The sequence below is a fragment of the Protopterus annectens genome, chromosome 4.part0 (genome assembly GCF_019279795.1).
Source record: "Protopterus annectens isolate FY-2018-M chromosome 4.part0, PAN1.0, whole genome shotgun sequence".
In the NCBI taxonomy this organism is placed as follows: Eukaryota; Metazoa; Chordata; order Ceratodontiformes; family Protopteridae; genus Protopterus; species Protopterus annectens.
The window spans coordinates 1,020,903,088-1,020,930,019 of NC_056733.1; the positions used below are offsets into that span (position 1 = coordinate 1,020,903,088).

The window sequence follows — 26,932 nt, forward strand, 5'->3', positions numbered from 1 at the left end:
ATAGGAGGAATAGCTAAAGGCCTATGCTGAGGTAGGAGTAAGAAATCCCTAAGCCTCTTTTTTGAATAAGAAAAATCCTGGTTTTCCCAGTGGAAATGCTCCCTTAGAGTATGCAAGGTTTCCCCAAAAGAAAAATCCTCTGGGAGGAAGCAGAGGGAATAGAGTCCTCTGCATCAGAATCCTCATAAGTAGATAAGGGCAAATCCAGATCATGAGAAGAATCATAAAAAACAGAATCCTGGTCAGAAGATTCATAAACAACTTCAGTCCTAGATCTCTTAGAAAGGGGGGGGGTGGTCGGCTACCCCTGATTAGAGTTATTAAATCCTCAGCCATTCTTATAATTTGTTTTTTAGGCATAGAGGCCTGAGCATGTGGCCTGGGCGTCGGTTTTTTAGGCATGGCTCAAGATTTAAGCCTAAGTGAAGAAGGAGGCGTCGGTTTAATATGCAAGTCCGTTGGCCTGAATACACCCTCAGAAGCCGGTGCCTGCACAGCAGCTCCTGACCCATCCAAGGTAGAGACATCCGCGGGTTCCATAGTTGAAGCATCTCGCGGCATACCGGACTCTGAATGGGTCTCTGTAGAGGCCTGCTAATGTGAAGTAGCGGGCATCAGGGGCTGCGAAAGCACCTCACTGAGTACCGGCGTACTGGAGACTGGCTTAGGAGAAACGTCGTTGGCAGTTTTGGACCTCGGCAGCCTGTCTCTGTCTATCTTTGCGTTTTTTTGGAATCCCGGTAGTCGGATGGATAACCGACTACATTTGGATAATTAAACAGAGAACCAAAATATTTAGAGGTGAAAATATACAGACGGATAGTGCACTGATTAAATAAAGCACAAAACCTACAGCAAGGTACGTCGTGGTCAAGGCCTAGGCAAGGAATACAGTACGGATTAAAATTTTTATGAGGTATTTGCTTTCCACAAGTAATGCAATTATTAACTTTTACTGACATCAGTAAGGAGCGAGAAAAAGTTTCCCCAATGGGGTACTTAGCTTTAGTTGAAGACTTTGGTTCTGAAACTCAAACGAAAATTTCAGGAGTTGGCCGACTGGCACTTGCGAACTACTTCTGCTTCGGGCACCGCACGGCAAGAAAGACTGATGTAATGGAGTCGGCTGCATGTTTTATACCCCTGACGACCTGACGTCATGGAAGAAGGGACAGCAACCGACGCAGACTGAGGGCTACCTGCTAGCAGATAACCCAAATGTAATGACTGCAACAGTGAAACACGAAGAACATCTGAAAGGCTTACAATGCTAGGATGACTGCTCTCATTTCCATGACATTAATATGCATCTTGGCCTCTTCTCGAGACCACTGTCCTTCCCAGGGAGGGACCCCCACCCAAGCTGGGAGGTATCCTTGATCATAGCCATAGGCAGCAGAAGGAACACAGGACAGAGACCACTGTCCTTCCCAGGGAGGGACCCCCACCCAAGCTGGGAGGTATCCTTGGTCATAGTGGCCATGAGCAGGGAAACAAATGGATGGCCTTCGGAAACTTCGTTTGAGTGAAGCCACCAAAGAAGTTATCTTTTGCAAGCTTATGTGACCTTGACTGGGGTGGTTAAAGGCTGCTGAAGAATGGACCACTGTACTGACAGGGTCTACTGCATTATTCTCATGTGGAACCTAGCTAAACGGACTATGGTGACAGCTGCTCCCATGAATCTCAAAGCTTGTAAGGTTAAGTGTACTGGGAAGAGAAGAATGCAGCATTACTCTCTTGGCCCGTGATCTGAAACGTTGGAGGGGAGAGAGGCTATCTGACTGACAGTGTCTAAGCAAACATATGAACTCCAGACTCTGCACAAGTGTAAGTTGTGATTTGATGCAATTGACTGCGATACCTTAGTGAAGACACAACTGAAGCAAGTCGTCCCTTACCTGTAGGAGAAGATGCCTGGTTGGAGCAATTACAAGCCAGTCATCTAGGTACGGAAACTCATAATCCCAGCAGTCTCAGGTAAACTGCTACCACCGCCATGCATTTGGTGAGCATCCTGAGGGCTGTGGTGAGACCAAAGCGGAATGTTCTAAACTGGTAATGAATGGCTCCAACACAGAAGCGCAGATATCTTCTGGAGTGCCTGTTCATCTTGACGTGATAGCATGCATCTTTGAGATCTACTGAGCACATCCAAACGTCCTTTCGTAACAGAATGGACTAAACAATGACTATCCAGAACCTTGAAAATTGCACAAACTGGTTTAGTTGGCTGAGATCCAGGACGGGTCTCAAATCACCTGTCTTCTTTGGCACGAAGAAAAATCCCGAGTAGGTCCCATATTCTCTCTGGTCTGGGGTGGCCTTCTAGAAGATTCTTTTTTTCTAGCAGCTTTTCCAATTCCAAAGCTGCCGTTTCCCTCTGACTGGCTGGAATGTCTGGAATTCTCTTCATTATTGTAGGGGGAATCTGGGAAAATGGTATGACAACCTCTAAATACAATTCTCTGCACCAAGGAATCTTCTGCTATGGATAACCAGGGCTCTTTGGTGCCTCCCAACTGCCTCAAGAGGGCAACAATTTGGCCGCCTTTCAGAAGCACTGGTAGGGATTTGTTTGGGAAGGAATCACAGAAAAAGAAAAATCTACTCACCACAACATTCCATCAGTGTTGCCCATTTTCATTCTTTAACAGTTGGGTCCGGATCTGACTTGGACACTTTTTCCAGCTTGTGGAACACAAACTCTGGAGCTACTCCCTTACTCATAACAGTCACCTAACATACCCCACGCATCTTGTCTGCTGCCCCTTCCACCTGTGAGCATTATGCAATGATGAAACAACAGCATTTGGAGCTCAAATAAAGGAACAAGTTCCTTCAGGATCTTTCAATCTTACCAAAACTCAAATTTAGCAGGGGTTGGAGGAGGGAAGTTGAAGAACGAAAATGGACAACACAGATGGAACGCTATGGTAAGCACATAAATGTTTATCGGATGTTGTCATTTTCATTCATTCTACAACTGTTGTGACACAGTCCCCAGCAACATATATCCTGGAAGAACTCTAAGGAAGGATATTCCTGAGCAGTGCTGAGCCAAAGGCTGCTCTTACCCAGAGACCACATCTAATTCGTAATGAGCAATAAAGGTATGAGGATTAGCCCAAGCTGGGGCTGCACAAATATTATCCAAGGAAGAGCTAGATAAAAAAAAGATGAAATGGTCACAGACTTGGTGAAATGAGCTTTTGATGGTTTTGATAAAGACAAACCCAGTTTTTTGTATACAAAGGTAGTACAATCAGTAAGTCACTTAGTCACTTCAGAAACTGGTTTGCCTAATTTTGCCTCAGAAAAAGAAATAACTGTTCTAATTTCCTCAAATTTCTGGTTCTGTGTAGATGGAACTATAACTGCCTGTGAACATCCAAAAGGTATAACATATGCTCCCTTGTTGGAGTAATTTGAATGGTTGATAACCTGACTAATGTTAGATTTTGAAGCCACCTTAGGAAGAAAGGAGGAGTTGTTATGGATACACTATCCTTGCAAATAATCAAATAAGGAGGCTTGGAAGACAGGGCATGTAGTTCTGAAACTCATCTAGCAGAGGTAATGGCCACACTTAGCTGATGGTTCAAACAGACCGTCAATGATTGTAAAACAATATGTAAATTCCACTGAAGAGTGTGGTCTTTTAAAGGGGGTCTAAGAAGAAAAATAGAAGTTATGTTCTTACCATAACGTTCCATGTTAGTTGTCTTCTTCTCGCCTTCTTCTTGCTGGATGGGTTCGGAGCCGACCTCGGCTCCGACTCGGCCACTCTAAAGCTCGAGAGTTGGTTCCACCGGCTCGAGGCTCCCCTTATATCCCACAATGCTAGGCGATAGTTACCTCAGATCTCGTTTGTAAGCTAACCCCAGCTTATAACAGAAACAGTATAACTGTAAAAACAGAATCCACCTCTAACAACAGGAAGAAGAAGGGTGACCTACATCCTGAAACAAGAAATATGCATAATAGCATATAGCTAAGAAAGAGGTGGTAGAAAGAGAGGTCACGATCACAACTCCTCTAGGTCTGTCCAGGCCAGGGGAAGGAGGGTGGGGCAAGAAGAAGGCGAGAAGAAGACAACTAACATGGAACGTTATGGTAAGAACATAACTTCTATATGTTAAGTTGTCTATCTCCTTCATTCTTGCTGGATGGGACAGCGTCCCTAGCACCTTGTCCCGGGTGGCCTAACGGAACAGACTCCTGAGAACAGTGGAACCAAAATTAGCTCTATGCCTAGAAGCTAAATCCAACTTATAATGGGAAACAAAAGTGTGAGGAGTAGCCCAAGTAGCAGCTGCACAAATGGTGTCAATAGGCAGTCTGTCTTGGAAGGCTAGAAGTAGCCAAAGCTCTGGTGGAATGGGCTTTAGGCTTATTAGGCAGTTTTGGTGTCTAATCTCATAAACAAGGGTAATCAGAGATGTTAGCCATCTGGATAAAGATACCTTTGAAACTGGAAGTCCCTTTCTGCTTTCCATAGGAGACAAACAGCTGATCAGATTTTCTGAATTGTTTCGTCCTGTCCAAGTAGTACCTTAATTGACGATGAACATCCAGACAGTGTAATTTTTGTTCAGACCTATTTGAATACTCGGAAAAAGACAGGGAGGTCAATGCATTGGTTTAGATTTGATGCTGAAACCACCTTAGGCAAAAGGACGGGTTAGTTCGTAAGGAAACTCTGTCCTTATGGAACACAAGGTAAGGAGAACGACAACTGAGTGCTTGAAGTTCTGAAATTCTTCTAGCTGATGTGATAGCCACCAGAAAGAGAGTTTTCCATGATAATAACTTTAAGGAACATGAAGCTGCAGGTTCGAAAGGGGAAAGAATCAAAGAAGCAAGAACTAAATTTAGGTCCCAAGGAGAAGGAGGATTTCTTACAGGAGGTCTGAGAAGAAAAACTCCTTTCAAAAAGGCTTTGCAGAGTTTGTGGGACATTAGGGCAGATTCAGAAATACCCACATGGAAATTAGAAATAGCTGCCAATTGAACCTTAAGAGTAGATGGAGATGAACCTGCATGGAAGAGTTCAGCAAGAAAATCAAGGACTAGTTGGATGGAAGCGGTGAAAGGATCTATGTCCTTTCCTTGTGCCCAATATGAAAAGCGTTTCCACTTACTCAAATAAATCTTTCAGTGGAAGATTTATGGGAAGCTATCAAAATATCTCTAACAGAGTGAGATAACTGAGGAAGCCTGGCTACGGTTGGAAGTGGAGGAACCAAGCAGTGAGGTTCAGAGAGGGAGGGAGCGATGAAACTGACCCGACTGATGGATCAAAAGATCTGGAACTAGGTCCAGATTCCACGGTCGCTCAAAAGAAATCGATGCAGAAAGGGGAACCACACTTGCCGAGGCCAGTAAGGAGCAATGAGGATCAATGAGGCCTTCTGAGCGATAGCTTTCTGTATTACTTGAGAGATCAGTGGGAAAGGAGGAAATGCATACAGAAGTCCCGGGGCCAAACTTGGACTAGCGTCCCTGCTGGGTTGGCCTGGTAAAGGGAATAGAGTGAAGTATTCTCTGCACTTGCTGTTTTGGGGAGTAGCAAAAGATCGCAGCAAGGCTGACCCCACTTGAGAAAAATCTCACTCTACAGAGTCTTTCAGAGACCACTCGTGAGGCATGAGAATAGCTCTGCTCAACTTGTCCGCAATGTGATTGGACTTCCGGGGATGTGCGTTGCTATCAGAAACGCTGAGAAGAAATCGCCCATTGCCACAGTCTGAGTGCTTCTCGACACAGGGGTATGATCTGGTTCCGCCTTGTTTGTTGATGTACCACACTACAGACATATTGTCTGTCTGGATTGCAATCGTTCCCAAGGGAAGAGAGTCTTGAAGGGCTTGCAACGCTAAAAGCACTGCTCTCATCTCCAGAACATTTATGTGCAAGTGGCATTCGTTTGGTTGCCATGTGCCCTGGACTGTCCTGCCCTGATAATGCCCCCACCCGATCAGGGAGGCATCCGTTGTCAGAGTAGCAACCGGAGGAGGTGGAACAAATGGTCTCCCCAACAGGAGCTGGGGAAGACATCCACCACATGAGATGCTTTTGCATGCTTGCGTGATCATAATGGTGTGAGACATTGGAAGTTCCTGGTATGACCATTGAGAAAAAGCATCCACTGAAGGATCCGCATGTGGTATCTGGCCAATGGAAGGAGAGGTATGGCGCTGCCATGATTCCCAACACCTTTAGAACTAACCTGGCTTTGGCTCTGTTGTTGTTGAGAAGTAGTGATACCAATTTTTGAATGTCTGATATCCTTTGGTTCGTTAGTGTTGCAGACATGTTTACAGTATCTAAATTTGCGCCTATGTAGGTAATAGTACGACAAGGCGACAACACAGACTTTTCGCAATTTATTGAGATACCCAGTTTTGACAGGCGAAAAGTGTAATCTCTGGCCATCAGAAGGAGATGCTTGGTGGGAGCTGTGAGGAGCCAGTCGTCCAAATATGGAAACACCTGGAATCCTTGTCGTCTCAGGTGAGAAGCTACCACTGCCATGCATTTGGTAAACACCGGGGCAGTGGTGAGACCAAAGGGCAGGGCCCTGAATTGAAAATGACTGGTTCCCAGCCTGAAGCGGAGGAATCTTCTGGAGCGTCTGTTCATTTTATGTGATAGTACGCGTCCTGAAGGTCTATAGAGCACATCCAGTTTCCTTTTCCCAATAGGGGAAGAATGGATTGCAGCGTGACCATCCGAAATCTTGTTTTCTTGACCAATCTGTTCAAGATACTGAGATCCAAAATTGGTCTCCAGTCCCCTGTTTTCTTTGGAACTAAAAAGAACCTTGAGTAGATTCGGATCCTAGTTGGTCTGCTGGCACTGGCTGAATAGCTCTTTTGCAAGCAGTTTTGAAATTTCCAAAGCTGCTATATCCCTTTGAGCGGGTGGAACATCTGGAAGGGATTTTTTTGACTGATTTGGAAAACGAAGAAAGGGAATAGAATAACCTTCGGAATGATGGACTGTACCCATTTGTCTTGTGTCAAGGATAGCCAGGCTTCTGGGTACAGTGACAATCTTCCCCGACTGCCTCCGAAGATGGGCAGTCGGGCAACACCTCAGGGATGCTGAAAGGGCTTATCGGAGGCGTTTCTCGATTGCCCTGGTTCTGCGGACCCCTCTGCCTCTAGGCGGCGTCTACCATTGTTGTTCCCCCTCTGCCTCTGGCGGGAACCGACTCTGTCGTCAGGCGAAGTCCCTTGAGATTGTTTACGGAACCACATCTTTCCCCCTTCTGGCCTTTGGGGTAAGGCCTAGAAGGAGTAGAAAACGGACTCAGGCGGCAGAAAGGGTCTTGCCATCAGTCTCGCACCTAGTCAGGGTTTCTTTCACTTGTGGACCAAACAGAGATGATCCATCAAAAGGGGAGTTTGTGAAAGACGTCTTGAAAGGTTCCGCAAAATTGCATAGCCGCATCCAGGCGTGCCTACGTAAGGCTACCCCTGTTCCTGCTCTGCTCGCTCCATCGGCCGCATAAGAGAGGAGGCATGGAGGAGTTGGAAATAGAATTAAGGATAGCTAGCTGCGTGTTCATTTTCTCTTGGAAACCCGTAGCTGTAGGGTCCTTCAGCATTTCACTCGCTTCTTTGATCAAGTCCCTTTGAAGACGAGTGAAATGGCACAGGTAATTCAGCGAACGATAGTAAATGTCGCTGAAGAGAACATCCGCTTCCGTACCTATCCATGGACCTAGATTCCTTGTTAGGTGGATGGACAGGCACTGAAGGATCAGCCAGTTCCTTCTTTGTGGCGGCAGCTACCACCATAGCATCCACAGAGACTCCTTTTGATAAAAATTCCTTGTCTGATGGAGCTGTGATGAATTTGGAGGGTCTCCTGGGAGTGGGGTCCACTGAATCAGGAGCCGTCCATGCCTTTTTAGCAACCACCTGCATGAGGGGGTCAAGGGGGACACCCAGGAGGTGGAAGGACGAGAGCCAAACGCCTCAAGATACACAGATTCGTCCTCCGAAGGGTTGAGGGCTGGCCAATTTCCCCTCTGTTTAAGGATCTCCAGAATGTCTGCAAATGAGACATCTTCAGAAGGGGAACAGGGGGAACCCTCAGAATCATCCAGATCTGTGTCGGACGTGATAGACTCAGGTGAGTCAATGTGCTTCCTCTTGCACTTCCTCTTCCGAGGGGCTCTTCTGCCAAATCAGGAGAGGCCTCGAAGAGGATGAAATCCCAAAGGGAGCTCCTGAGGAGTTGGCTCTCTGCGGTCCGGGATGAGGGAGTGAGTCGACTTACCCTGAGGCAGCATAGAGGGAGGGGCTGACGGAGCCGACTGTGGAGTAGAGCCAGGCTCTAACACACCGCATGACCTCGAAGCACCCCTGTCAGGCAGAGCCAGAGGTCCCGCTCCGAGGAGCTAAGGACCCCCTCGGCACCGACAGTGATGGCTCCGAGGCCGATGTCGGAGCCGAACTCACCAGCGCCAAGCACCGAGAGGGAGAGGGGTCGGACAAGGGTCCGATGCCACTCACCCCTCGAGCCGACGAGGGAAGTCCGGCGCCGAGATTCCTCCATGGAAGAAAGCGGAGCGGCGGAGCCGAAGACAATTGTCTCGGCCCGAGGTGACCACAGTCTCGGTTCCGACACGACCCGGCCCGAACTCAAGAGAGTCGAAGGAGGAAAGAGTTGATGGACCGGGGCAGGCACCGACTGATGAGTCGGGCTCTGAAGCATCTGGGCTAGTGCCTCAGGCTTGAGTAGTCGACTCACCACCCTCTGAAGGTCATGATCGACAGCCTCGATGACCTAGAGGAATGAGACCTTTGGCTCCGTTCAGACAGCAGGGAGATCCTGGAGCAGAATGAACGGAGCCAAGAGAAGGTGACCTAGACCTCTTTCTGGTTGTCGGCTCCGAAGATCTTGTCGGAGCCGACAGGTACCTCGATAACCTCGGCTCCGGCGAGCGGAAGCCACAGAAACTGTGGACTGAGTCTTATCGGCTCCAGCCGGAGCCGATAAAGGCAAAGGTTGAACAACCTGAGGTCTCGGCTCAGAAGCCGGAGCCGAAGACCTCGATGCCTTGGAGGGCTTCCCTGTTGAGACAGACAGGGAATCCTCAGGCTTCAACAAGCCTCTCAATATAAGCTTGTTTTTTCTTTCCTGCAGGACCCTGGGGCTGAATCCATGGCAGACAGCACAGGAGTCCTGCAGGTGCAAAGGCCCCAGACAATAGACACAAGAAGTGTGAGCGTCTGTCAGAGACATTTTCTGACAGCACGCATCACACTTCTTGAACTGAGACCTTTGCTTCTTTAGACATAGCCTAACTGGTGAACACAAACACACACTCAAACACACCAGTTATACCCTGTCAAAATTACAAACTTTAGTAAAAATACTAAAAATAAAGTACAATAAACAGTAGTACACTACACAAACACTCCCTAGGGAAGGGAAGGCCTAAGGCCCAAGGGAAGAACTAAAAGTTCTTTTAACAAGAAACGGGAAAAATTAGGTTCGGGGATAGAGTTCAATGAACTACACTAATTTAAGAATAATTAAACTAAAAGGGGTAAAAAGAGTAACTTTTTATAGAAAAAGCTAAAACTCACCAGGAACCGGTAGAATAACCAACCTCGAAGCTGTAGCGGCAAACGAGATCTGAGGTAACTATCGCCTAGCATTGTGGGATATAACGGGAGCCTCGAGCCGGTGGAACCAACTCTCGAGCTTTAGAGTGGCCGAGTCGGAGCCGAGGTCGGCTCCGAACCCATCCAGCAAGAATGAAGGCGAGATAGACAACTTAACATCTTCCTCTTAGAAAGGCTTTACAAAATTTGGTAGAAGCTAATAATTAATTACTCATGTATGACAACTGGAAACATCAGCTAATTGCAGTTCAACAGTAGAAGAGCTAGCACCTTCATTGAAAATCGCAGTTAAAAATTCAACAACTTTAGGAACCGGTGCTGAAAAGCGATCAATGTCTTTTTACCCCACCCAAAAACAAATATTTTCCATTTACTTCTGTAATGTTTTCCTGTGGAAGTTTTATGGGAAGATAAAAGAATGTGGCGGATCAGGGAGGAGAGCCTAGGCTGTATTGCAACCAATGGAAGTGGAGAAACCATGCGGTCAACTTTAGGCCTGGAATGTCTAGACATGTCATGTCTGTTGGGTGGGACAGAAGGCCTGGAATTAGAACCAGAATCCATTGGGGGGGGGGGTTGTGAAGCACATGAAGCCAAAGAAAGGGAAACCAAATCTGACAAGGCCCAACAATGAGCAATGAGGATAACTGTGCTCTTCAATCAAGATGCTTTCTGAAGAAATTTGGGGATTAGAAGTACTAGGGGATAGGTGTAGAAGCAACTGGGGGGCCAGTTGTGAAGTAGACTGTCACTTGGTCACTTCTGCGGTGGGAAGATCAGGGCAAAGACCTTGCTGCACTTGTTGAAGGAAGATGCAAAGAGATCGCAGCATGGTTGTCCCCATCGGTGGAAAATATTTTCCGTAAACTTCACATTGTCAGAATAGGCATTAGAATGGGCCTGCTTAACTTGTCTGCAATCATGATGGATTTCCTTGGAATGTGTGTTGCTATCATAAACAGACTAGATGAGATCCGTCCACTGCCACACTCTCAGATCCTCCTTGTTTGTTGATGTACCACAGCACTAACATATTGTCAGCCTGATCGCAATAGTTCCAGAGGGGATAGTGTCTTGGAAGCCCCGCAATGCTAGGAGGACAGCTCTCATTTTGAGAACATTGATATGTATACTGCCTTGTTTGGGGGGGCATGTGCCTTGGACTGTCTTTCCCAAGAAATGCCACTCCACCCAATCTGGTAAGCATCCGTGGTCGCTACGGCCTTGAGCTTAGGAAAACAAAGGGATAACCTTTGATTATTTGATCAAAGTAAATCCACCACAGTACATAATTATTTCAAGCCTGTATTTTCTTGATCTGGCTGGACAAAGGTTGGTGAAGAATAGACTAATGAATCACTAAGGTCCACTCAAAAAACCTCATGTGGTACCTTGCTAATGGTACCAAAACGACTGCAGCAGACATTGACCCCAATGCTTGAAGGATCAGTCGAGCTGAAAGAGAAGAATTTTGAATGATCTTCATGACCTGGAATCAATAGTTTTGAATCTTTGATAGAGGGAGAAGCTGTCAGATACCGTACTGAAATAAGCTCCAATGAACTTCAATATTAGAGCTGGCTTGAGTTGACATTTGTTGTGAGTGATGGTAATTCCTAGATGAGAGCAAATCTACAGTACATAATCACGTGCTTTTATCATAAGATGCCTGGTCTGAGTATTTATGAGTCAGTTGTCCAAGTACAGAAACACCCAGAATCGCTGCAGTCTCAAGTGAGTTGCTACTACTGCCATACATTTGGTGAACACCTTGAGGGCTGTGGTGAGGCCAAAGGCCAGGGATCTGAATCAGTAATGATTGGCTCCCAGTCAGAAGCATAAATATCGCCTTGATCACCTGTTCACTTTTATGTGATAGTATGCATCCTGAAAATCTTTTGAGCAGATTCAGTCATCCTTGTGCAGGAAAGGCAAAATGGACTGAACCATTCCAGTCTCCTGTTTTCTTTGGCACTAAAAAGAATCTTGAGAAGGTTCCGGATTCTTCCTGGACTGGAGGGACCTCTTGGATGACTTTCTAGCATTCTTTGTTTTTATTTCCAGAGCTGCTGCTTTCCTCTGACTGGGTGAAACATTAGGAATTTTGTTTATTGTTGAAGGAAGGGGTAGGGAAAAGGGAATTATATAACCTCTGGAAATAATCCCCTGCACCCAGCACCCATGTATCTTTCATAATGTCTAGCCAGGCTCTCTGGCGCAGGGATAGATGACCCCCATGACAACCTTCAGAAGTGGACAATCAGGCCTCCTCTCAGAAGCGCTGGTAAGAATCTCTGGAGCCCTGGCTCTGCTGGCCTCCTCTGCCATGCAGTTAGCTTCTGTTAGTTCCCCCAGGGGCAGAGGGGAACTATCTCCACTTGGATCATGGAAAAGACCCTAGGACTTTCTGAATCACATTTTTTGACCACCTTGTTGATTCCCAGAGAAGGTTCTTTTTGGAGTTGAAAATCATACAGCACTACAGACAGGATCTTACCATCTTGTTCACACCTGGAGAGCATCTTTAACTTTAGGGCAAAACAAATAACTTCCGCCAGTGGGTGCACTGATGGAGGATTTGAAGGGCTCCCCAAAAATCACACAGGTACATCCAGGCATGCCTCCTAATAGAAAGTACAGTTGTGTACCTACCATAAATGTAGATGTTAGAGTGTATTCACTGTTGCAGTCATTACAATTGGGTTATCCTACTGGCAGGCTACCCGCAGTCTGCCCAAATTCCAAAGTCTAGGTCCGGCGTCGGTTGCTGTCGCCTCTTCCCTGACGTCAGTGCTCCAGGGGTATAAAAGATGCAGCAGACGCCATTTTCTTCAGTTTTTCTTGCCCCAGATGTCAGGTGCCCCCAAAATGGTGGGCTAAAAATTTATGCCAATAAGTATGCATGCAATAATGAGAAGTTATGTACCTACCATAACGTTCCATGTTAGTTGTCTTCTCTCGCCTTCTTTCTTGCTGGATGGGTTAGGAGCCGAACCTCGGCTCCGACTCGGCCTATACTAAAGCTCGAGAGCTAATTTTACCGGCTCGAGGCAACCTTATATCCCATGATGCTAGGCGGTAACTACCCAGATCTCGTTTGGTAGCTGAGAAACAATAGCCAATTCAGTCTCCCCACTGAGGTGGAGGAGAAGAAAGAAGAAAGAAGAACTCCCAAAATATCACTATCTAAAGCTGTAACTACCCCAGGACCAACTGTTTGGGCCTGGAATAGTGCAAGATAAGGTCCCTTAGAAGAAGGGGAAAACCTCTCGGTCTGTCCAGGCTAGGGGGATGGTGGGCGGGATGCAAGAAAGAAGGCGAGAGAAGACAACTAACATGGAATGTTATGGTAGGTACATAACTTCTCAATGTTAAGTTGTCAATCTCACCTTCATTCTTGCTGGACGGGACCGCATCCCTAGCACCTTCATCCTGGGTGGCTCATTGGAACAGACTCTTGAGAACGTTGGAACCAAAATTTGCCCTGTTTCTGGAGGCCATGCCCAATTTGTAGTGTGTAACAAAGGTATGAGGAGAGGCCCATGTGGCTGCCGCACAGATAGTGTCTATTGGCAATCTAGCTTGAAAGGCTGCTGATGTAGCTAACGCTCTGGTTGAATGGGCTCTTGGCCTAGAAGGCAATTCTTTACCTCGGAGTTGATAAATACAGGTAATCACAGAAGACAGCCACCTAGACAGGGTTGCTTTGGATACCGGAAGGCCCTTTCTACTTTCTGCATAAGATAAAAAGAGTTGATCAGATTTCCTGATTTGTTTAGTTCTGTCCAGATAGTAGTGGAGCTGACTATGAACGTCCAGGCAATGCAGTTTTTGCTCCGCCCTGTTTGAATGATTAGGGAAGAAAACTGGAAGATCGATAGATTGATTTAAATTTGCCTGAAAAGCCACCCTGGGTAAAAGAGACGGGTTAGTTCTTAGAGAAACTCTGTCTTTGTGGAAAACTAAATAAGGAGGACGAATGCAAAGGACATGAAGTTCAGATACTCTCCTAGCAGATGTAATGGCGACTAGGAAGAGTGTCTTCCAGGAAAGTAACTTCAATGAACAGGAAGCCGCAGGTTCAAAGGGAGGGAGAATCAAGGATGCTAAAACTAAGTTTAAATCCCACTGTGGTGGGGGGTCTTTGATGGGGGGCTTGAGTAAAAAGATACCTCTGAGGAATGCCTTGCATGATACTGGAGTCAGACAGGCCTATGTGAAAATTTGAAATGGCTGCTAACTGAACTTTTACTGTGGAGGAAGAAGACCCTGAATGAAAAATTTCAGCTAGGAAATCCAAGACAGAGTGTATTGGAGCAGTGAAGGGATCTATATTCCTAGCCTTTGCCCAGAAGGAAAAACGTTGCCACTTACTAGCATAGATCCTTCTGGTGGAAGACTTAAGGGAAGCTACGATAATATCCCGGACAGAATTTGAAATCATTGGAAGCCTGGGCTAGGGATGGAAGTGGAGCAACCAAGCTGTGAGGTTGAGAGATTGGAGGGATTGGTGCAGCTGCCCTGATTGATGGGCCAAAAGATCTGGCACTGGATCCAGATGCCAAGGCTGCTCCAAAAGATAACGATGCAGGAAAGGGAACCATATCTGTCGAGGCCAATAAGGGGCAATGAGAATCATCTTGGCTCTCAAGGCGGTAGCTTTCTGAATTATCTGTGTGATTAATGGAAAGGGGGGAAAGGCGTATAGAAGTCCCCGAGGCCAATCGTGGACTAGAGCGTCTCTGGGGGGATGGCCTGGAAGAGGAAAGAGTGAAGAAGTCGAGGCACTTGCTGTTTTGTGGTGTTGCAAAAAGATCGCAGCAAGGAAACCCCCACTTCCGAAAACTTTCCTCCGTCACTAATTGCTTGAAAGACCACTCGTGGGGCATGAGAATAGCTCTGCTCAGCCTGTCCGCTATGACGTTGGACTTCCCGGGGATATGCGTTGCTATCAGAAACCGCTGAGAAGAGATCGCCCATTTCCAGAGTCTGAGTGCTTCTTGACACAGGGGATAGGACTTGGTTCCGCCCTGCTTGTCGATATACCATACTACAGATATAATGTCCGTTTGAATTGCAATAGTCCCCAGGGGAAGAGAGTCTTGGAGGGCTTGCAATGTCAAAAGCACTGCTCTCATCTCCAGGACGTTTATGTGCAAGTGGCATTCGAAGGGTTGCCATGGACTGTCCTGCCCTGAAAATGCCCCTACCCCACCCAATCAGGGAAGCGTCCGATGTGACCGTGGCGACCGGGGGGTAGACCATCCATCAAGGCGGATGTTTTTTGCAAGATAGAGTTATTAAGATCTTGTGTGACATAGGGAGCTGTTGGGAAGGACCACTGGGAAAAAAGCATCCGCTGAAGAAGCCGCATGTAAAAGCGGGCAAGGGGAAGAAGCGTGATGGCTGCCGCCATGAGACCTAATACTTTCAGAACATACCTGGCCTGAACTTTGTTGCTCTGAAGGAGGACGTGAACATGATTTTGAATATCCAAGACCCTCTGCTCTGTTAACTTTGCTGAGAGCTGAACGGTGTCCAAGGTGGCACCTATGAAGGTAATAGACTGACAAGGCAGACTTTTCGGAATTTAGAGAGATACCTAGCTCTTTGCAAATGTGAATGGTGTAGTCTCTGGCTAGAAGAAGTTGACACCTGGTGGTGGCAGTGAGGAGCCAGTCGTCTAGGTATGGAAACACCTGGAATCCTTGACGTCTCAGGTGAGCCGTAACCGCTGCCATACATTTGGTGAACACTCGGGGGGCTGTAGTGAGACCAAAGGGTAGGGCTCTGAATTGGTAGTGACTGGCCCCCAGCCAGAAGCGGAGAAACCTTCTGGAGCGCCTGTGTATTTTGATGTGATAGTACGCATCCTGAAGGTCCACTGTGCACATCCAATTGTCCTTGCCCAGAAGGGGTAGAATGGACTGTAGCGTGACCATCCGGAACCTCGTTCTTTTTACAAACTTGTTTAGTTTGCTGAGATCCAATATTGGCCTCCAGTCCCGTTTTTTTTGGTACCAAAAAGAACTTTGAGTAGACTCCAGATCCTAGTTGGTCTGCTGGGACTGGTTGGATGGCTCTCTTTTTTAGCAGCTTTGATATTTCTAGTGCTGTTTGTTCCCTTAGACTGGGTGGAACGTCTGGAAGAGACCCCATTTGAATAGTTGGGGTTTGGATAAAGGGGATTTTTGTAACCCTCGGATATAATTGACTGCACCCATTTGTCTTGAGTGAGGGAGAGCCAGGCTTGTGGGTACAGCGATAATCTTCCCCCGACTGCCTCCGAAGGTGGACAGTCGGGCAGCACTTTAGGGATGCTGGAAGGGTTTGTCAGAGAGGGTTTCTCTGCTACCCTGATTCTGCGGACCCCCTTTGCCTCTTGGATGGTGTCTGTTGTTGTTCCCCCCTCTGCCTCTAGGGGGGAACTGACCTCTTGCATCAGGCGTGACTCCTTGTGATTTGCGGAACCACATTTTTCCACCCTTTTGACCTTTAGGATATGGTCTAGATGGGGTTGAAAAACGGACTCCTACGGCAGAAAGACTCTTGCCATCTTGTTCGCATCTGGTCAAAGTATCTTTCACTTGAGGTCCAAACAACGCTGAACCATCAAAGGGGGAGTTAGTGAAGGACGCCTTGAAGGGGTTTGCGAAGTTGCAAAGCCACATCCAGGCGTGACGCCTTAAAGCCACACCTGTGCCTGCGGCCCTACTCGCTCCATCGGCTGCATAGGAAATAAGCCTCATGCAGGAGTTGACAATGGAATTCAGGGTTCCTAGCTGTGAGTTAATTTTGTCCTGAGACCCAGCAGCTGAATGGATCCTGCAGAACCTCACCCAGTTCTTTAAGAATGTCTCTTTGAAGACGGGTGATGTGACATAATTCAGCGACCGCATGGCAAAGGTCGCTGACGAGAACATCCACTTGCCGTACCTATCCATTGTCCTAGATTCCTTGTTGGGCGGATGGATAGGCACTGAAGGATCAGCCAGTTCCTTCTTGGTGGCTGCCGCCACCACCATGGCATCAACTGGGACACCTTTAGATAAAAATTGCTTATCCGCAGGGGCTGTTATAAATTTGGAAGGCCTCCGTGGGGTGGGTTCCATCGAATCAGGGGCCGTCCACGCCTTCCACGCCACCACTTCCATAAGGGGGTCAAAGGGCGGAGACACCCAGGAGGTGGAGGGTTGAGAACCAAAAGCCTCCAGGTAAACCGACTCGTCCTCGGAAGGATTAAGGGAAGACCAGTTCCTCCTCTGTTTTAGGATTTCAAGGATGTCAGAGAAAGAGACATCCTCAGAGGGAGACCTTGGGGATCCTTCAGACTCATCCAAGTCGGTTATCAGATGTGACTGACTCAGGGGAGTCCACATGCTTCCTCTTACATGTCCTCTTACGCGGGGGTTCAGCTGACGGATCAGGAGAAACCTCTGAAGAGGAGGATATTCCCAATGGGGAAACCTGAGGCGTTGGATCTCTACGGCCGGGGGCGAGAGAGTGGGAAGAGACCTCAGCAGGCACTACAGTGGGAGGAACTGATGGAGCTGACCATAAAGCAGGCACTGGGGCCAGTACGCTCCTCATGACCTTGAAGGTGCCCCCATCAGGCAGGCCAGAGGGGCTCCCGCTCCGAAGATCGAGGAACACCAGCCGGCACCGACAGATGGCTCCGAAGCCGATGTTGGGGCCGAACTCACCAGCGCCGACGCTCCGAGAGGGAGAACGGGGTCGGACAAGGGTCCGATGCCACTCACCCCCTCGGAGCCGGCGAGAGAGTCCAAGCACCCGGATCCCTCCAAGGAAGGCACCATGGACGAGATCAGAGCAGACGACGGAGCCAAAGGGGGAGGTATCGGCTCCAAAGTCACAACGGTCACTGCTCTGAGGAGCTCCGGCTCCGAACTCTGGGGCAGAGTCGAAGGAGGAATAGTAGGCTGTATGGACGAAGCCACTGTCTGATGAGACGGGCTGTGAAGCATTTGGACCAGTGCCTGAGACTTTAACAGTCTGCTAACCACCCTCTCAAGGTCATGGTCAGAAAGCCTGGAAGACCGAGAGGAATGGCTCTGATGGCTCCGCGAGTAAAGGTGACCTCGGAGCCGAATGGATAGATTCCAGAGATGGAGATCAGGACCTCTTGCGTGAGGAGGGCATCGAGATTGGTGGAGCCGATGGAGCCGTCGACACGTCGGCTCCAGCCGGAGCCAACTGTGAAGATGGAGTCTTGGAGGCATCGGCTCTGACCGGAGCCAATGCAGGCAGCTGCGACACAGAGGTATCGGCTCTGGCCAGGAGCAGATCGTGTCGCAGAAGGTGAGCCACCATCCGGAGGCTTAGAGCATGGAGCCAACGGTTTAGGTGGCTTCGAAGGCTTCCCCGGCACGGACTTAGCCGGGGAACCTTCGGGCTTTAATAAGCCCCTCAGGATCAACTTATTCCTGCGCTCCTGCAGGACTCTTGGGCTGAATGCATGGCACACAGAGCAAGAGTCCTGCAGGTGCAGGGGTCCCAGGCAATAAACACAAGAAGTGTGACCGTCTGTCAGCGACATCTTCTGACAGCACGAGTCACACTTCTTGAAGCCTGAGACCTTTGTCTCTTTCGACATATTAAAGATAGAAAAAAACACACACCCACACATTCAAACAGACAGGGATACAAGGATACTAAAGGTACACTCACAGCTAAGAAATCCCTGTGAGGGAACTAAAAATTAAAACGGAAGGGCCTAAGGCCTAACCTAGGGTGGGGAGTATGACTGGGATAACGGATAAAAATTGGAACTAAAAACAGAAAAACTAGCCTACTTAGAAATATATACTACTATTCTAGGGGAAAACTAAGTAGAAAACTAGGATTTTTCTTAAAATTAGTCACTAACCTGTGAGCCGGTAAAAAGAACACCCCGCTAGCGAAAGCGGCAAACGAGATCTGGGTAGTTACCTCCTAGCATCATGGGATATAGGGTTGTCTCAAGCCAGTAAAATTAGCTCTCGATCTTTAGTATAGGCCGAGTCGGAGCAGAGGTTCGGCTCCGAACCCATCCAGCAAGAATGAAGGCGAGATTGACAACTTAACATCAAACATTTCCTTCATCTACAAATACACCACATAGTTTGTATAGGATAGAGAAGTACAAATAAGTCCCAGCAAAAAAAAGGGGGATGGTGGGTGGGTAACCTGGACTGCAACAGTGAATACACTCTAACATCTACATTTATGATAGGTACACAACTGTACTATGTTCATCGTGTTTCACTGTTGCAGTCATTACACTTGGGTTGAATCCCAAAGCTGAGGTAGGATGGCTGGGTCTAAATAGAATTAGGAGAGGCTATAAGGCCCTGCAAAACTGCAGTGGCAGAGCCTGCTTTGGATTTAGAGTAGAGAGGTAAATGGTAGTGCTTGGTGAAAGTGTGCACTGAACTCCCAAGTTGCAGCCTCTAAAATGTCTTTGGTTGGTACCCCTCTGAGGAAAGCTGCTGAAGTGGCTGCTGCTCTGGTAGAATGTGGCCTAATGTCCTTAGAAATTGATTTGCCATGTTGTGAATAACAGAATTGAATGCAGTGGCCTATCCATTTCGAAATAGTCTGCTTTGAGATGGGCATTCCTTGTGATCCTGCAGCATATGCAACTAAAAGTTGCTCAGTCTTTCTGAAAGCTTTAGTTCTGTCCAAGTAGAAGCGTAGCTGTCTGTGTATGTTCAAAGAATGCAGGAGTCTCTCACCCTTATTCTGTGGGTTTGGATAAAAAGTAGGCAAATGAATGGTTTGGTTAAGGGCCACACTGGACACTACCTTAGGCATAAATGTAGGGTTAGTCCTCAGAGAAACCCTGTCTGGATGGAAAATGATGAAAGGTTCCACAGCCATGCCAGCCTGTAATTCTGAAACTCGTCTTGCAGAGGTTATTGCTAGGAGCAGAGCTGTTTTCCAAGATAAGAACTTTATTTCAGCTGTAATGGCTGGCTCAAAAGGCGGCAGTGAAAGTTTCTCCAAGACATAATTGAGGTCCCATGTAGGTATTGGTGCTCGCCTTGGAGGTCTTATGTTTTTGACCCCTCTGAGGTACTGCCTTAGCAATGGATGAGAAAAAAATAGGTGGTTCTGTATTGTAATGAGCTGAAATGGCAGAGGCATGGATTTTAATTGATGAGAAGGATAGGCCTTTGTCCAGCATCTCAGTTAGGTATTGTAAAATCTGAGGAATATTTGGTACAAGCGTGTCAATTCCTTGTGCCTGGTTCCAAGCACAGAATCTCTTCCATTTTTTCTGCATAAGATTTTCTGGTACTTGGCCTCCTGGCCTCCAAAATAACATCCATCATATGTAAAAATCTACTGCCAATCATTAGCGGACCGGAGTTCCGCTGTGGCGACCCCTAATCGGGAAAAGCCGAAAGACACAAACTGCTTTAGAGAGAGGTGTGTTCTGAATGGCTACATTATTCACCATGCTGCCAGATTTAGGGTCCTGAGTCGGCTGTGCAGGATCTGATTGTTTCGTTGGGTCAGTAAGTGAGGAATTAGAGGCCATGTCCAAGCTGGGCCTTGAGACCAGCTCTTTAGGACTGGGTACCAGTGCTGGCGGGGCCAGTCTGGGGCAATCAGAATAATTTTTATCTTCTTTTGTCTGACCTTTAGGAGTACCTGGGGGAGGAGAGGCAGAGGAGGAAAGGTGTATACTGTTATGGTTTTCCAGCTGAATGATAGAGCATCCACTTTCCATGCCTGCTTGTGATAAATCCTTGTGCAGAATCTCTGTAGTTGGCAGTTGTGAGGGGAGGCAAAAAGATCTATGTCTGGGCATCCCCATTTCTTTGTTATCATGCTGAAGACTTGTGGATCCAGTTTCCACACGTGGGGATCTGTAATGTTTCTGCTTAGTTCGTCTGCCAGAGTATTTTTCTTTCCTGGCAGGAATTGTGCTCGCAAATGTACTTGATAAGTCAATGCTGTGTCCCACAAAGTCATGGCTTGTTTGCAGAGGGGGTAGGAATGTGTGCCTCCCCGCTTGTTTATGTACCACATGACTGTAGTATTGTCCATCCTTATCAGTAGTTGTCCTGGATGAAGAAAGTCCTTGAAAGCTGTCAGGGCATTCTGAACAGCTAGCATCTCTTTTTGATTGATATGAAGATGCATTTGGCTTGACGGCCATGTGCCCTGAGTACATTTTCCTGCCATGTGGGCCCCCCAGGCATAATCTGAAGCATGTTACTGACTGCCTGGCTGTGGGTAGGTTGAATGGCTGTCCCTTGTTGAGGTGACAGGACTGTGCCCACTATCGAAACTCCTGTTGAAGGCAAGGAATGAGTGTAATGAAGGTTTCCAGGCTGTGGCAATGTTGAGTCCAAACACTTTTTAGATACCATTGTAGTTTCCTCATATGCAGTCTGGCATATGGAATTAGCAGAATGCAGGATGCCATGAAGCCCAAGGCCTGCAGAATTTTTCTTGCAGATAACTGGGTCTTTGTTGCCAACATTGTGAAGTATGAAGTCAGTTGCCTTTGTTTGTCTGGTGTGAGATAAGCCATCTGGGCAGTTGTATTTAAGCTTGCACCCAGGAATATTATCTCTTGAGAGGGTACTAATTTTGATTTCTTTTCATTTACTGTGTACCCTAGGCAAATCAATAATCTTTTTACAAACGCCAGGTGCTCTAGTAGAATGTCCTTGTTCTCTGCTTGAATAAGGCAATCGTCTACGTACGGATATATTTGAATTCCTCTTTGCCTGCAATATGCAATTACTGGTGCCAGGCATTTTGTGAAGACCCTGGGCGCAGTAGATATGCCATAGGGCAGTGCAGAGAATTGGTAGTGCATTGAGCCAGCTATGAATCTGAGGTATCTTCTGCAAGATTGTCTGATTGGTACATGCAGGTATGCCTCTTTTAGGTCCAAAGTTACAAGCCAAGCCTTCTTGCCCAGCATGGGCAGAAGCTGCTGCAAAGTCAACATTTTGAATTTTGGAACGTCCAGGAATGTATTCAGAATAGACAGGTCCAGTATTGGCCTCCAGGCTTTGTCCTTTCGGGGTACCAAGAAAAGCCTTGAGTAAAATCCTTGTCCCTGCTCTTGCTGTGGTACTCGCTGAATGGCCCTCATGTCCATGAGGGATGAAACTTGTTTTTGTGCCTCTGCCCATTGATTGTGTGGCAGGGTGTGAAAGTGGAACCTGTAGCCCTGGGACACTATATTCAAGACCCATTTGTCCTGGGTGATCATGTGCCAATTTTGTGAAAAAAGTGCTAGTTTCCCCCCCAAGGGGGCTGCCAAACGATAAGTGCTTGGTGCTGGCAGAGGGAAGTCATTGGGACAGTTTCCTGTATGGCTGTGATTTGTCTTCTCCGCTTTTGGAGGTAAAAGCGCCCCACTGTTTAGGCCTGTATGAGCCCTGGGGCTGGGATCTGCCTCTAGGGCGTCAGTATCTGCCTCTTTGTGGTCTGTCTGACACTGGAAAGGACCAATTCTTTGTAGGTCAGTTCCTGCTAAATCTGGGTGGTTGTACCTGTAAGAAATCCTTTACTGTTTGCATAGATTTCACTTTGTCCTCCATTTTCTTCAACACCTCCTCTGCTTTAACACCAAAAGTATCATGCTGTAATGGAGCATCTAGTAATTTTGCCTTAACATGATCAGGTAGAATCTGTTCCTTTAACAAAGCAAGCCTCCTAATGACAGAACCTGTAACTGCGGCCCTGCAAGAGGCCTCTAGAGAATCAAAACCACATTGCAATGTATGCTTTCCCACTTGTTCAGTTGCATGCAATAAATCCTGCATTTCCTTATTTTCTGCACAATCAGAATTCGCCAACATTTTCTGTTTTATCAGTGACATTAAGTACTGCTGATATTTAAGCATATGAAATTGACAATTTAAAGCCCTCACAGCCAAAGTAGCAGAAGTGTAAACTCCCCCCCCCATCTGTCTAGTGCCCTAGAAACTCTGTCAGAGGGGATAGGGTTTTTTGCAGTAGAAGCCTTGACCCCTTTGGGACCATGAGAAATAGTTTCTGGATCAGCAGCAGGGTTTTTATAAAGAAATTTATGAGAGTCTGGAACCCTGTAGTATCTGTCTGGTTTGGCAGGGTGTAAAGAGTCAGGAGAAAGGGCGGACTCTGAAAATACATCTACAATGTCTAACACAGGGGGAACAGCAAGTGGCCTGTGCTGAGGTAGTAAAAGAAAATCTCTAAGCCTTTTCTTTGATTCTTAGTAGTCTTGGCTCTCCCAGTGGAAGTGCTCCCTCATGGTATGCAGGGTTTCCCCAAAAGATAAATCCTCAGGAGGAGAGGCTGAAGGAATGGATTCTTCAGTATCAGAATCCTCACAGGGAGAAAGAGAGTAGTCCTGCTCAGCAGAGGAGTCAGAGGAAATGGAAACCTGATCTGAAGATTCATATTATGTCTCTTGCCTGGAACTTTTATTAGGAGAGGGATGGGAACACCTGATCAAGGTAATTAGGTCTTCAGCCATTTTGAGCATCTGTTTTTTAGGCATGGAAGTCTGTCCAGGAGAATGCTGTACTTGTTTCTTTGTCTTTAGAGCTGCTTTAGTCTTTGCTTTGGAAGCTGAGGTAGGCTTTACATATAGCTGTGTAGGAATGAAAAAACCCTCAGAAGCCGATGCCTGCTCAGCGGCTCTGGACCCATCTGAGGGAATAATTTCCGAGTGTCCAATATCTTGAGTATCCAGAGGCCTAGCTGGCTCCACGTGGGAATCGGCAGCGGCCTGTGGCTCTGAGGTAGCGGGCGTCAGGGGCTGCGAAAGCGCCTCACTGAGAACTGGCGACTGGCTTAGCGGAAGTCTCGTCGGTTTTGAACCTCTGATGCCTGTCCTTTTCCTTTTGCTTTTTATAAACTCCGGTCGTCTGTTGTTCTGACGGCATTATATAATTGAATCTTTGGCCAAAGTAATGAAAGGCAAAACCGTACCGACGCTTAATAGTGCGTTGGGTTAAATCCAGCGCAAAACCGACAGCTAGCAACGTTGTGATCAAGGCATAGGCAAGGAATACAGTAAGAATGAAAATCCTTATGAGGTATTTGCTTCCCACAAGAAACAGAATTAACTTTTTCTGACATCAGTCTGGAGCAAGAAAAAAGTTTCCCCAACAGGGAACTTAGCTTTAATGAAGACTTCGGATCTGAAATTTGAATTTGAAAATCTCAGGAGTCTGCCGACTGGCACTTGTGAACTGCTTTTGCTTCGGGCACCGTGCGGCAAGAAAGACTGAAGAAAATGGCGTTGGCTGCATCGTTTATACCCCTGCCGCACTGACGTCAGGGAAGAGGCGACAGCAACCGACGCCAGACCTAGACTTTGGAATTCGGGCCGACTGCGGGTAGCCTGCCAGCAGGATAACCCAAGTGTAATGACTGCAACAGTGAAACACGAACATATGCCTAGACACGCCACCCTTGAAGTACCTCCAGCTGCATGTGAATGGAGCCTCATGGACGAATTTGTGAGAGACTGTAGGGTAGCCAACTGTGATGCAATAGAGCTCAGTGCCTCAGAAGTACTCCTCCCAGAGAAGGATTTGGAAAGTTATTTAATCAAGTCCCTCTGAAGTCTGGTGAAGTGTGGCAAATAATTCATCTACCTGAGTACAAAGGTTGCTGAAGAATATACACGCCTCCCAAACATGTCCAACACCCTGGACTCACTGTTAGGGGGATGGACAGACTCTGTTCTGCAAGTTCTTTCTTTGTGGCTGCTGCTATGACCATAGCATCTACTGGTACTCCTTTGCTCCAAAACTCTCTTCCTTTTGGTGGTGTCAGGATCCTATGTGGTGTCTCTTGGGATCGGCTCGACAGCATCTGGTTCCTTCCACACCCGCCTAGAAATCAAATCAATGAGCTCATTGGCAGGCAGAGGCACCCAGGAGGTAGATGGGCCAGACCCAGAGGTTCTAGGAATACAGATTCTTCTTGGGAAGGGTTATCGGTAGACCAACCACACCTCTGCTTGAGCATCTCCAGGATGTCACCAGCGGAGACATCGGGTGGTGATCTTTGGGACCCCCCTCCTCCCAGCAAAATCAGCATCTTCTGTGACCAACTCTTGAGGAGAGTTTAAGTGCCTCCTCTTGCACTCTCTTCCTAGGGACATTTTCAGTGGGACGTTTCGGAGAAGTATTGGAAGATACAAGTATACCCTGCTGGGTACCCTGGAGACTTTGGGATGGCTGTCACTGTGGAGTACAGTGTTGAGATTCAAGGCACAAAGACATATGGGATCCAGAAGGAAGGCCCGACGGGGGTGGAATCGACCATCCTCCAGAAGCAGAGAACACTCTCCGCCACCTCAACAGCAGAGTGCTCCGGAGAGAAGGCTGTCAATGAAGCTGAGAAAACATGCTTCTGGACTGTCGGCTCCCTCAGACCCAAAGGCATGTCCAATGCAGAGGCTCCAAGGGGCAGACACGGCTCAGACAAATTTGGAGTCAACTCTAACAAGTCAGATCCAGCAACGATGTTACGGCTCAGAGTCATCTGCCTCTGACACACGCAGAGCTGGTGCATTCATAGAATTTATCTCAGCAGAAGACATGACAATTTTCGGATCCAATACAGATGGTCCCAGAAAACTTGGATCCACGGGCTCCGTAGCCAAAGGACAGACTGGACAAGGAGCCAAGATAGGTGGAGTAGCACTGGTAAAGGTTTCCAGACCCGAAGGGATAGTTGCTGGGAGAACACCCATCTGAATCTATGCCAAGAGAAACTTCATCATGCTGTCAGGCTCCTGGAAGAACAGGATAAAGAGGCCACTGAAGGGGATCTACAAGGGAGGCATCTCTCAAAAAGGTGATAGCAACCTGAAAGGGACAGGGTCCAGAGAGGACACATACCGGGGTCTGAGGAGGTGATTTCAAATCCGAAGGTATCAGATTGGATGAAACAGACCATGCATCTGATGCAGACTGATCCAAAGATTTAGTCTTCGGATCCGATTGTTTTGATACTTTACGGTGTAGCTCCATGGTAGGATCATAAGACAGAGCTTTCAGAGCTCCTTTTTTGCCAGATTTGGAGGTTTGAGCTACCGATAATGATTTCAAGAAGGTTGTAGGTAGAAGACCTTTCAAAATAAGCTTGTTTTTCCCCATCAACTAAAGCCCCCAGAATTAAAAGTTTTGCAAATATCGCACAACACCTTTGTGTGCCAGGCCCAGGCAATACACAGGAATCAGGAGCATCAGACAGAAGGATCTTATACTCACACACTACATTTTCTAAAGCTATAAAGTTTTTCAGCCATCTTAAAAAACAAGGCAGAATAATGCTAAGAAGTGTTTTTTTTTAATAGGAAAGGATAAGAAAAAAGAGAAAGAAGATTACCAACAATGGTAACGATAGAAACTACCACAAGGGTAAAGGTAAAGTGAAGAGAAAAATACCAACAATGGTAATTAAAGTAAATTATATTAAGTTAAGTGTAAGATAAGAGAGAAATTAGTGTATACAGACATCAATGATAAAAATAGCAAAAGAAATAAACTCGTTCACTTATTGAAGCAGAAAACCACTAAAAGCTTGAAAGCACACAGCAACCACGTCCGTATGCAAAGGTGGCAAATGAGATCTGAGGTATGGTAGGGGAATACAGCATTATGGGTAAGGGAGGAGCTTGAGAGTGTCCAGTATCCACAAGCTGTAAAAAGTGCCCTGGTCAGATCCAAACCCAATTGTTCAGGAATGAATGAAAACTGACATCAGATATAGTGGTTCCCCCCAAAGGAACTTATCTGGCCAGCAAAGGAAAGCCTCAGAGAAGCGTACTCCCCAGAGACATTACAGCTCTGAAGGGCTTTCCCCCCTAACAAGTCTTAGTCAGCTCAGATTGAGCTCCCTGACTGTTTGGGCACGTGGAAGGTACTCTAAAGATTTGGAAGCTGGACAGCTATTATATCCTTCGCAGGACATAACCCATATAGTTCAGGCTATTGTAGCAGTGATCAATATGAAGAACATTAAAACTAAAACTATCTTGATTACCTGTTTCCACTTCAGCGATATCAATAAAATGGTCTTCCGAAGCAGATGCCAACATTTTGCCATCATGACTGAAACTCAGGGTCCTCACTGGCCAGTCAAGTCTGTACAAGTTAAAACAGGAAAGTTTTATTATCCAATTTCTAATGCTAAAGCACCATTCAGGTGCACAACTATATCTAACACCAGCTCTACCAAATACCATCACTTGAGCTCTGAAACTCACTCACAGCAATCTATTCTATAAAGTTAAAAAGATACATTTACCA

The 26,932-nt window shown here is 46.9% G+C and overlaps 1 protein-coding gene across 2 annotated transcripts in view; it reads right to left on the reverse strand.

Annotated features, from left to right (window-relative positions):
* The window catches only part of THOC3 (THO complex 3), a 598,928-nt gene that overhangs the window by 149,634 nt on the left and 422,362 nt on the right, over positions 1-26,932 (reverse strand). For both annotated transcript variants that reach the window (XM_044068951.1, XM_044068950.1), the window contains exon 5: positions 26,667-26,767. In XM_044068951.1, the coding sequence (XP_043924886.1) occupies positions 26,667-26,767 (101 nt within the window). The remainder of the gene's footprint in view (positions 1-26,666; positions 26,768-26,932) is intronic.